The sequence below is a fragment of the Schistocerca gregaria genome, chromosome 3 (assembly GCF_023897955.1).
Source record: "Schistocerca gregaria isolate iqSchGreg1 chromosome 3, iqSchGreg1.2, whole genome shotgun sequence".
In the NCBI taxonomy this organism is placed as follows: Eukaryota; Metazoa; Arthropoda; class Insecta; order Orthoptera; family Acrididae; genus Schistocerca; species Schistocerca gregaria.
In genome coordinates, this window is record NC_064922.1 from 854,841,865 (window position 1) to 854,854,685 (window position 12,821).

General features: G+C 39.1%; 1 protein-coding gene across 1 annotated transcript in view; it reads left to right on the top strand.

The window, feature by feature from the left end:
* Positions 1–12,821, top strand: part of LOC126355627 (uncharacterized) — a 791,356-nt gene that overhangs the window by 730,187 nt on the left and 48,348 nt on the right. Inside the window, exons 23-24 of the mRNA XM_050005990.1 lie at positions 2,620–2,772; positions 8,823–9,209. Of these exons, the coding sequence (XP_049861947.1) occupies positions 2,620–2,772; positions 8,823–9,209 (540 nt within the window). The remainder of the gene's footprint in view (positions 1–2,619; positions 2,773–8,822; positions 9,210–12,821) is intronic.

Below are 12,821 nucleotides of genomic sequence, written 5' to 3' on the forward strand. Positions count from 1 at the left end.
ATGAGTGGAATCAACAAAACACAAAGAGTTCATTCACTTGATCTATTCAACTGATATTGGAATGCAGATATATCTAATAGATTTTTTAATGTTCTTATTAATGTGTTTAACACCATTGCAGACTCGGTATTTGACGGCTGTAATAAACAAACTGTAGAATGTGGAAAGATAACAACTCACCATATAGTGTAGACATTTAGAAGTGAGTCCTTCCTGGAGTGATCTCTTTGATTTCATTGGTGGAAGTCTCTCACCCTTCTGCCCCCAGCTTTCATTTGGTGACAGAATACTCACATTCTGTCACTATAGTAGGAGCATTGCCCTGGTTTGACAATTAAACCGGACTGCAGTTCTCCATAGCTCTGTCGTAAGACATTCCTTTAGGAATTTCTAACGTTCAAATATGTTGGTTATTTATTAGTAAAGACCTATGTCTGTACTTCGCAAACCATTGTGGAGTGCATGCAGAGGCTATTTTTCTTTGTAACACTTATTAGGACTTCTTCCTGTTACATTTACATGCGGAGTGTGGGGAGAAAGACTGTTTAAATGCTGTACTTAGCCATTTTGTGCGACATCACTTAGAAAAGTGTGCCCTGCATGTTTTTTCTCCACCTAATTAGCCATGATAACTAGCTCAGTTCTACAGTTTTGCATTTGAAATGAATGCCATAAGCAATGAAAAATCTGCCAGTGAAGAGTTCTATGTTAAAACTGTGCAGAGGCAATCCTTCACAATATTTGGTCTGGCTTCTATGACATTTCCCAAAAACAAATTTTCTGATAAATATTGTGCTTCATGGACTCCTTTTCAATCCAAATATAATATTAACAAGTGGAATGAGAGACGAATTTCCTAAGATTTCAGAAAGGTGCACTGATGTTCATTACATACTGCAGCCACAAGTGGCTCAGTGAATGATCAGTGTTTATGAAACTAATTGTGGGTGACAACACCCTTTTTTTAAAGTAGCCTCAGTTATAATTTTCATTTTCATCTGGTCTTTATTATAAGTTATGTAATTGTACCAGAGAAGGAAAGTTGCCACTCACCATTTAGCGGAGATGCCCAGTCGCGATAGGCACAATAAAAAGATTCACACAATTAAAGCTTTCGGCCATTAAGGCCTTTGTCAGCAGTACACACACACACACACACACACACACACACGTGCAGTTTCAAAGAGCTGAGACCAGGCTGCGAACAGCAGCACCAGAGCATGATGGGAGTGGCGACTGGGTGCGGGTGAGGAGGAGGCTGGGACAGGGAAGGGGAGGGATAGCATGGTGGGAGTGGTGGACTGTCAAGTGTTGCAGTTTAGACGGAGGGCATGAGAAAAGATGCGGAGGGGGGAGAGGGTAAGTAGCGGAAAGGAGAGAGATTAAAAGACGGGGTGTGGTGGTGAAGTGAAGGCTGTGTAGTGCTGAAATGGGAACAGGGAGGGGCTGGATGGGGGAGGACAGTGACTAATGAAGGTTGAGGCCAGGAGGGTTATGGGAACATAGGATGTATTGCAGGGAAAGTTCCCACCTGCGCAATTCAGAAAAGCTGGTGTTGGTGGGAAGGACCCCCCTCCGCACCTTCTCTCCTGCCCTCCGTCTAAACTGCAACACTTGACCGTCCGCCACTCCCACCATGCTATACCACTACCACCTCCTCCTCCTCCTCCTCCTCCTCCTCCTCCTCCTCACCCTCACCCCCACCCCCACCCCCACCCCCACCCAGTCGCCACTCCCATCATGCACTGGTGCTGCTGTTCGCAGTCTGGTCTCAGCTCTCTAAGATGGCAGATGTGTGTGTGCAAGTTGGGTTTATGTGCGTGTGCTGTGTGCGCGCGTGCGCATTCACATGTGCGTGTGTGTGTCTACTGCTGACAAAGGCCTTAATGGCCGAAAGCTTTAATTGTATGAATCTCTTTATTGTGCCTATCGCGACTCGGCATCTCCACCATATGGTGAGTGGCAACTTTCCTTCTCTGGTATTCTTACATTCCATCCTGGATTTTCCATTGTTTAACTTATGTAATTTGTAGACGTTGTCTTGAAATGGGGTTTCATTGGAAGTAATGGCCGAAAATAGTGAACCGTAATTTAAGTGTGCAGGCACATTTAACGTGATGCCATTTAAGAGCATTAAGAATGACCAAACATAAATTTGATTCATTGATTGTGTATAGGAAAGCAAAAGTACTAACACTCTTCTGTAGTTTACAGTTACTGGTTTGGTCTCTCTCTCTCTCTCTCTCTCTCTCTCTCTCTCTCTCTCTCTCTCTCTCTCCCTCCCTCCCTCCCTCCCTCCCTCTCTCTCTCTCTCTCTCTCTCTCTCTCTCTCTCTCTCTCTCTCTCCCCCCCCTCTCCCTCCCCCCTCTCCCTCTCCCCCCTCTCCCCCTCCCCCCTCTCTCTCCCCCTCTCTCTCCCCCTCTCTCCCCCCCTCTCTCCCTCCCCCCTCTCCCTCTCCCCCCTCCCCCCTCTATCTCTCTCTCTCCCCCTCCCCTCCCCTCCCCATAGCATGCACATACATATAAAATCACCCATATTACACAAAATGTCTTGTTGCTCTGCACCCACTAAAATCTACTATACCTGAGGCCTTCGTTGAGCGTGGAAGTGAATCTGCAGATGCCTGTGAAGGAGGAACTGGACCGCGCAGTCCCACCGCACGAGCTGTTGGATGTATCAGTGGTGAAATCCAAAGCAGAGCTGGCAGCACGCGGTGGTCTCGCAGGGCGACAGTTGCCCTCGGGCAAGAAGGCTCTCAGCTCGAGTGGCTCGGTGAGTTAGGTGAAACACCAGTACACAGTAAGACGCTGTTATTTACAGCCAAAATTGACCTTAAGAATGTTGAGCAAATTGAGCTTACAATGGTGATTGTCACTATGTACCTGAATTATGGAAGCAATTCCATTAATTGGTAGGTAGCAAACTAAAATTTATGAGCAGTTTCTCCACTTGCAAGCAAGAAATGGGTTACCCAGTATTGTTCTATGCAGGAAGAGGCATTCTGTAACAGCCTTTTACTGTGTCACTATACTGTCTGTAAAGGCAACTTTTATTTGCAAATTTGTGATTGATGCAACATGAGCATTCAGACTTGCAGTATTGATCACCACTTCTCATAGAATCAAAGATGTAAGTACAAAACAATCATTAGAGTGGACGCGATGGGAAGTAAAACAATGGAATTAAGATTATGGTCATTAACTGCAATAAGAGCAGTTTTCTGCTGCAGCTTGGTAAATCTCTTAGGTAATCACTATAGCTATTAAGGGCATATTGAGCAGAAAATTAAAAATAGTCTGTCACTTAAACAACTCATTTCAAGAGCATTAATAATAATATCTTTGCATTGTTTCAGATTGTAATATGGCATGATTCACATTCTTAAGTAAAATGAGAGAATGTGTAGTATTAGGAATAAATTATCTGTGTATGTTTTGCAGGAACTTAATCATTAAAACATCTAGTACATTATATCTTCATGCCAAATGCTGGTTGTCCCTTCATTAGTTTGTACATAAGATTCATCTGATCTATAAGTGCTTATGTTTTTTCTGTCTCGTCTTACTATACTTCTCGCTGAATTTGTGGTCTTGTGTGGCCAGTGCCTTACAGATTAATACATAGTTTTTCTAGGTTGTCTGAAAGTTTGTGATATTGTTCTTACTAGAAATACTGTGGTTGTTTTTAAAGTATACTACTGATCGTTTGTGTCCACACTACCCGAGTCGCAACAACATTCTTCACTCACCCTTTATTATGCTGACCAACACAGCTCTGAGTCTACTATGGTAATTCAGTTAGCTTTGATGTGTTGCTCAAGCATTAGTTTGAATCAGAAGGGCACCCATGGCAGCTGGAAATTGGCCTTCAGATCCTAAATTCAGCATCGTTTTTCTCTTTAGTGAACCTGTGGCATAGTATTTCATATAAGTAAAGGCACATGAAAAGCCCTGTGGAATCTTTGGAATACTTCTGATGAAATTAAACAATCAGTGCACTGTGTTCAAAAAGTCCCAGGCTTTGCAGAGAACTTTTTCTAGCGACACCAGCAGTAGTGACTTAGTAAATTATTGAGGCACTTCCGGACAAGTGTACTTCAGAGTTGTTATTAACTGATATGAAAATATTTTAAAGCAATTAATTTACTAATAAAGAATTGCAAGATTCTCATTATGCACCCAAAGCTTAGTACTGATTGTGGGACTGACTTTGTGTTCTTTCACTCTGTCAACAGTTTTGTACCTGTGGAAAATATTTAGCCAAATCTTGGGGACCTTTTCTTACAGAATAATAGCTGTCACATTCACCAAAAGCAGATGGTGGCATAGTTGTTTTGTTAAGCTCATGTTTTACTTTACATGAGTCTGGATTAACAAGAAAGTAACTCAGCTACAAATGTTTACACAGATTGGAGTTTTGACTCAATTAAGGTTGGGTATCCCAGTTGAAGGGTAATTATAAAATGGAGTTCCAGAAAAATCCTCCAAAGATGCAATTTTTATTGCATGCAAGATATGCTGTAAAGTTGTTCAGTGTTAAAATAAAATGACAAATTGTTAAGAATGCTGCTATAAAAGGAAGCTTTATTTGTTGTCCGTCTGTATGCAGCATGTACACTAGAGTGTAAAATTTTAGTTGTTATTTATTATTTTTTCTTTGATTTGTAATACTAAGAAGGCATGAGGCATTAGAAGCAAATTATACTTCCTGCCATTTTGCTGTTGCATGTGCTATTGTGTTGTAAGTACTTGTTGAAGCCTTTCAATTTATTTGGTCTAAGGTCTTTCGTGTGTTTATGTTTAGTGTGACACAGATTTGTGTCTTGCACATAGTGAATATTTCTCTACAAAGCTGACGTTTTTTTTTTTGTTTTTTAACTCCCTCACCATGTGCAGTTGTAACAAACTTTGCCTTCTAATTTGCTGAATAAAAACTAGAAAGTTAGTACAGGAAAACGAGAAAAGATTTCACACATATATTCCTTTAATACTGTTTATTAATTTGGAAATTCTGCAGAAAGGCGGTATTATAATTAGAAAAAGTGTAAATCACTTCCATTTACATTTGCATGTTCCTAGTTTATCTGTGATAAAGATGCAGCTGCTTGTATTATGTATCTGTGCCTATCCCCAAGTGTGTGTGTGTGTGTGTGTGTGTGTGTGTGTGTGTGTGTGTGTGTGTGTGTGTGTGTGTCAATGAAAAGGGTCAGTCCAAAAGTATTGCTATGCTTCTGTGTTGACGTATGAAGTCCAGTCAAATACCGAGTTTTACCTTACCACAGCCTTCGTTAGTTTCATTGTCTAGAAATGTTGTAGCAGCAGCAGCAGCAGAGTCAGGGCTGTGCATAAATTGTCATATGACAGAGATTTGTACAAAAGAAAAATAATCATTGAATCTGTAAGTGGAGAACACATTGATCAACTCGTCTGTGCAAATTGACATGTTAGGTCCCAGAACTACAGCATCCTGTTAAAGTCTGACAAGAAATAAGGTGATGAATGAAAGAAGTGGTCTTTATAGGTGGTGGTGGTGGTGGTGGTGGTGGTGGTGGTGGTGGTGGTGGTGGTGAAACTACTCCCTATTGATGATCCTGCAGTTCTGTGTGATTTATTAAATCAGTACTGTGCCAATTGAGATGGCAGCAGTTGCATTTATATGTTTCAGCTGCCTGTAGTTTTTCCAATTTTGTGGGAATCATTTTAGTAAACCGGACTCTTCAAGTTGCCCCACAGATAAAAATCAAAGGGGAAAGAGCAGGCAGTGTTGGTGCCCCAGATATCTTTCTGCCCTTATTGTCTGTCACGTCCTCAATGAACACTTCCATAATTAACAAGGTTCCAAAAATTATATGATGGGTATTCAATAAGTAATGGTACACATTTTTTTTTTCTGAAAGCAGATTGGTTGTATTCAGGATTCCAATACACCATATTATTCTCCTCGTTTAGTTAAAAACACCGTTTTTCAACATAATCTCTGTCCAGTGCAGTGGCCTTTCGCCATCTTACTGGGAGGGCCTATATGCCCACATGGTACCTCTCTACTGGTCAGCATTGGAGCCAATGTCTTGCTGCATCAATAACATCCTTATCATCCACATACTGTTTCCTGTGGAGCAGTGAGGTACTTGATTGTGATCCGCCAGTAACCTTGAATGAGTGTGCCCATGTTCTATCCTCTTCTAGAGGAGCGAAACTTATTGAAGTGAGACATACCATTTACAATAACAACTGTTTATTACAAGAACTAAATTAAATATAACCCAATGAAATTTGAGAACCACAGTGTATTAAGGAGCAGGGAAGATTAAGTGTGATAAGTCGCACAAAGCAAGTAACTCGTAGACAGTCTCCTGATGGGCAGCAAGTGCTGTGATGACACTGTTGTGCGAGGCCAAGACTTCGTAGGCCATCTACTGGTAACGACACAGTCCCAAAAGATGATGAGCTCGTGGGCAGTCACAACAGATACTGCGAAGCGGTTCTTTCTGAGTGGCTAGTGGAGGTGTAGCATCAAGATGTGGCTCAGGGTGAGGGCAGCATGGTACTTTGGCGGGCAGAGGAGTGGCAGCAATAGTGGAGACTTGAGGCAGATGTTTGTTGCTCGGAGCTCGGGATGTAATTGTCTGTTCCTGGGTGAAGTGCCGACTTAAGTGCACAACTGCGGGAGGATACGTGTGTGGTATCACATGAGCATGTGGCCGTGCAGATGTAAATTAGTGCCCACGACTGCAGCATTACAAGCTGCCACCTAGGTGCCAGCATAGTGGTGAGACAGGTGCCCCTAGACACTGACGACTGCTGATGGCATGACTGTACACAGCACCGTGCCTCTTCTGTTAATAAATAACCTCGTAGGTGAGGTAGGGCCAGACATGGCCTGTGAAACATACATGTAAAAGTGCTGGCTGAAATATGCCAGGGTAGCCTTACATCCTCAACAGTCTGCATATTCCAACACTGCAGAAGTCACTGCTTTGTGAGGCTGGCTGGCAGGCAGGATATCGGACAGGTTTGTGCGACCTTTTGATAATGACACATGCGTTTCCTTCAGATTCACCATGCTTTTGTTCATTGCTGTGTCTCCATAGACATTCTACAAGCACTTATGAATATCTGCCATTGTCTGGTTTTCCACAAAAAGAAAATTGGTGACAGCTTTCTGCTTGGAACATGTCTCTGTTATGGATGCCATTTTGAGGGTTATGTATAGTGCAGCCACCTATTGGAACTTCATGAAACTATAGGAGCTGAAGTGGAAATAAAGCACAATGTACAACAACAGATAGTGCATTTTTTGAAGTGAAATTGGCCAAGAAAAAAAGTTGCATTACTTACTGAAAGCCTTGCATATGTGCTGTTGCTTCATCTAGCTGAAAATATTCATACCGTCTCAGTTTGTAATGATCTGCTTGCTGTTTTTGAAAAATGTTGATAATGTTTATTGGCTCAGTTTTAGTTTCGCTAAAATTTGTCAAACTGTATCAGTCAAGCTCAGCTGGAGTAATATGAGGCTGAAGGTTGAATTATAGTAAATGTCAGCAGGAATGAAATGTGCGCCAAGAACAAGGCTAAAATTAAAGTCAGGTCATAGACGAAGTGTGTTATGCTTGCATGACAAGTCTGAACCACATACCAGCAGTGTTATCACAAAATTTAACAAGATTATCCTACTAAATCCACCACATAGTCTGAGTATAGAAACTTCAGAAATCTCAAGTTGAAAACAGACTTAACCAAAACCTCATCTCATTAAAAACATTACACTACATCCTTTGTCAATCACTTATATGTAAAGAAAAGGAGGCATTATTTTTGGAGTGACCCTTGTACATACTGACAGTTACCTCAAGACATACCTATTACAGTTTCATTCTTTGTTAGATTTACTTTGGTGAGATACAAAACTGTTAAAACCCATAAAGCAAATGGCACAATGGATTAGAAACTGTTTCTTATTTTAGGCACTTGTGTTTGTTAGCGCTCTAAATATGCACGTTGGCACATGAATAAAAACAAAATTTTTCATTATTGAATGGAAAATAATGCTGTATTATTTTCAGTGAACTTTTATGCAAAATAGAATGTGTGCTTTTGTTTTGGAAGGTGTTTCTGCCTTTCTACCGTACTAATCTCCCTAATGATAATCCCATCTCTCCCATTATTCAGCATGTTGAAAAGATTGGTCTTGTACATCACATTAGAATACACTTGACTTGATTGTTCCTGAAAGCTTATGAGCCTGTGACTTAGCATCTCTTGAATGGTGACATATTTGAAAATAATGATAAACAGCAAACAGCATCTTATCCATAGCAATATTCTCAAATGTGTTGTAATTTCATCTCAGTAAACATACATTTTGTCTCTTACCTGCCTTTTTTTTTCATTGTATTCTTATCCTTGACAAGTTGTTCTTTCCCCTTTGTGTGTTTGACTGTCTACATCTAGTAATTAAGAGTTAACAGATTATGAATCAGTGTATAATGATTATTATTTTCTACCTATTGATTTAAGGCATGGTTCATTCCTTCATTTTGTTGATATTTCATACTAGTGTAGTTTGGACTTCTATTACAGAAACTTGTGGATGAGTTCGCTCGGGTTTGTAAATCTATTGTTTAAGGTTTCTTATTATATTAATTTTATCTTTTAACACAAACAAATACTTCACTTGGTTGCTTTAGAAATAATAGCATTACATCATTGTAATAAGAAGATACAATTTACAGTTAACCAGTATTTTTGATTTCTGGAGTAAATGGTAGGTTGAAGTGTCTCAGAAGCTACTGCTTAATTTAACTCTAATTGACTGAATTGCAGGATTATGGGTTGGATGATAGTTGTGACAACTCAGATGAAGATGATCAGACAGGAAGACCTTTGTATATAGAGTATGTGGGTCAGCAACAAGAGCAGCAGCAGCAGCAGCAGCAACAGCAGCAGCAAAATGGGATAGATAACCATTTGGCTCAGCAGCAACACCACGTCCATCAGCAACAGCAACAGCAGCTCATTCAGCAGCAGCAGCAGCAGCAGCAACAACAACAACAGCCTCAGCTGATGGCAACTCGTCCCAGCACTCTTTCTTCTCCGGGGCAAATGTACGGAACAAACCATGTCGTGCCAGCTACATCACATGTTCACTCGCTGGTCTCTCAGTTCTCCTCCGTACAACAGCAACAACAGCAACAAACACAACAGCAGCAGGTCAGTCAGTTGTTTATTTGATTAGAATACTAATCCACCTAAGCACTTAATTGTAGTTACTAATGAAAGATGTTTGATATTGTAAGGAATGATCTTGCAGAATCTGGAAGCTGTTCAATGATATGAAATTTCATACAGCTTTTGGAATATTTGGAATTTTGTTTTTTCACTTTCTGGTTGTGTTAAAAGTAATAAACAAGAGAACATATGATTATGCAAGATTGAATTACTGAGTGGCAGGCAAAAAATGTGAAAAACTGACATGACATGGTTCATCTTCACACGACAGTGTGTACATCTTTGTGTTTAAACATCCTGCTATGGAGGAGGAGGTGGTTGACTGCATAAATGAGCATTCACCTTCTCTTAAGAGTTAATTTACCCTGCAATTTTATTTGTAACTGTAGATGGTGCTCTGCTGTGGATTGACCTTTGTTGCAAAGTGTTTGTTGAAAAATGAAGCCGCCATAGAAAAGGCTGTTCCAGGCAGCCCATAGTTTGCGTGGATTACATTAAGGTTCTTCTACTCCTTGGTATTATTGTGGGTAACAGATTTTTTGCAGCTTGTTGTTTTATTAATTATGTTAGATTAGATTAGATTAGTTTTTCGTTCCATAGATCCGTGTTGAGGAGATCCTCGTGAATGTGGAACATGTCACCTTTTTTTATTTTTTATTTTTTTTAAGCTGAAATAACATTACTAATAGTATAAATATATACAACACATCATTTGTTTCTATTAAAAAATTCGTCAATGGAGTAGAAGGAGTTGGCTACTAGTAAGTCTTTCATGCTCCTTTTAAACTGATCTCTATTTGTAACTAAATTTTTTATGTTTGCTGGCAAATTATTGAAAATGAGTGTTCCTGAGTAGTGGACCCCTTTTTTGAACTAAAGTAAGTGCTTTTAAGTCCTTGTGCAGATCATTTTTGTTCCTGGTATTGTATGTATAAACTGAGCTGTTTGTTGGAAAAAGAGATATATTATTTAAGACAAATTACATTAAGGAGTAAATATACTGAGAGGCAGTAGTTAGTATACCAAGTCCTTTGAAGAGGTTTCTACAAGACGTCCGTGAGTTTACTCCACAAATAATACGTATTACACGCTTTTTGGACTCTGAAAAATTTTGTTTGACTTGAAGAGTTACCCCAAAATATTATACCATATGACATTATGGAATGAAAGTAGGCAAAGTATGCAAGCTTTTTCACTTTTATGTCGCCTATGTCCGCTAACACTCGAATTGCAAATACAGATTTGTTAAGGCGTTTCTGCAGTTCTGTGGTGTGCTCCTCCCAACTGAATTTATTATAAAGTTGTAATTCCAGGAATTTAAGACTGTCAACCTCTTGTATCTGCTCTTCTTCGTACTTTATGCATATGCTGGGTGGAAACCTCTTACAGGTTCTGAATTGCATATAGTGAGTCTTTTCAAAGTTTGTTAGTGAGTTGGCTTTAAACCATTTATTAATATCCATGAAAATATCATTAGCAGATCTTTCTAGAACTACACTCGACATACTATTTATTGCAATACTTGTGTCATCTGCAAACAAAACGAACTCTGCTTCTGGTAGCGTAACTGATGACAGATCATTAGTGTACACAAGAAAAGGCAATGGCCCTAAGATTGATCCTTGTGGGACACCACATGTAATTTCTTCCCATTCTGTTGATGACTGATGACTTAATTCACTAGTCCCTTGCACTGAAGCCCTTTGTTTCCTGTTAGCGAGGTATGACTTGAACCATTTTGCAGCACTGCCCGTGACACCATAGAATTCTAATTTATTTAAAAGGATGTTGTGGTTTACACAATCGAATGCCTTTGACGAATCACAGAAAATACCTGCTGCTTGTAACTTGTTATTTAACGAATTAAGTACATTTTCACTGTAGGTGTAAATAGCCTTTTCAATATCAGAACCCTTCAGAAATCCAAACTGTGTTCTTGATGATATGTTATTTGCTGTCAGATGGTTGAGAAGCTGCCTGTAGATTACTTTTTCTAAAATTTCTGAGAATGCTGGCAAAAGTGAAATCGGTCTGTAGTTTAATGGCATCTCTTTATCCCCTTTCTTGAATAGAGGCTTAACATTTGCATATTTCAGCCAGTCAGGAAATGTCCCAGTTATAATTGACTGGTTTCACAAGTAACTTAGAATTGTACTAAACTCACAAGAACATGCCTTAATTAACTTTGTTGATATTTCATCGTAACCACTAGAATGCTTTGTTTTTAAAGATTTTATTATGGAAGTTATTTCTTTTGGTGATGAGAGTGACATATTCATGTACCTGAAGCTATTTGTAAAGGCTAGTTTCAGATATTCAAGGGCATTGTTTACTGATCCTGACAATCCCATTCTATCAGTAACAGATATAAAGTACTTGTTAAATAGATTTGCCACACTATCCCCATCAGTTACTAATGTGTCATCTACCCTTAGTGCTATTTGCTCCTGTTCCTTTCTGGTTCTACCAGTCTCCTTTTTCACTATATCCCATATTGTTTTTATTTTGTTCCCTGACATTGCTATCTTCTTCTCATAGTGTATTTGTTTAGATGTCTGAATTACTTTTTTAATATTTTTACAGTATTCCTTGTATTTAGCTAAATCATCAGCATTGGAGCTATTCTTGGTCGATAGATACATTTTCCTTTTTGTCTTAGAGGAAATCTTTATTCCTTGTGTGATCCATGGTTCTGTTTAATTTGAGTAACTTTTATAGGAATGCAGTTTTCAAACATGGTACTGACATTGTTCATGAATGTGTTATATTTTTCATTCATGTCATGAGCACTGTAAACATCTTTCCAGTTCATATCTTTGAGCAGTTTTCTAAAACACTCAATTTTTGGTTGATTGAATACTCTCCTGTACTCAGATTTAGCAGTCTTGATAATCTGCTTAGAATTTACAAGGAGCTGCATGTCATGATCTGATAGTCCATTTGTTACAGGTTTTATGATATGATTTTGTTCCTTTGATTTGTCTATAAAAATGTTATCAATGGCTGTCCTTGAGGATTTAGTGATCCTAGTTGGAAAGTTTACAGTGTGAGTTAGATTGAAAGACAACATTTCTAACTGCAGTAAATGTTTACTGGAAGATTGACTTAGAAAATCTGTATTAAAGTCACCAGCAATCAAAATTTCTTTGTTTCTTACTGTTAAATAACCCAAAAGAGCTTCTAGATTATTTATGAATAGATTATAATTTCCTGCAGGTGCTCGGTAAATAGTTACTATTACATAGGATCTGTTATGGAACTCTACTTCTGATGCACATGCTTCTAGATGCTGCTCTAATATTTACTTCAGCTATCAAGAGGAGAATTTCTCTTCTGTAAGTAAAAGGTGAAAGAGAAGTGTGAGACTGAGGACTTGTTGGCAAACAAATATTTTCTGTTTATCCTCATTTGGATTTAAATGTTGAGTTCACAGATGGTAAAGGCCAGGTTCTCTACAATTGTACCCTTTCATGGTGGAACTTCGATAGTTACCTTACCTGTACAATTTCTTTGCATTGCCTAGTGTTTGCATTATATTATTGAAGAACAAATTGGACAGATATTTGAGAAGCATCATCTGTCATCGTGTGTACA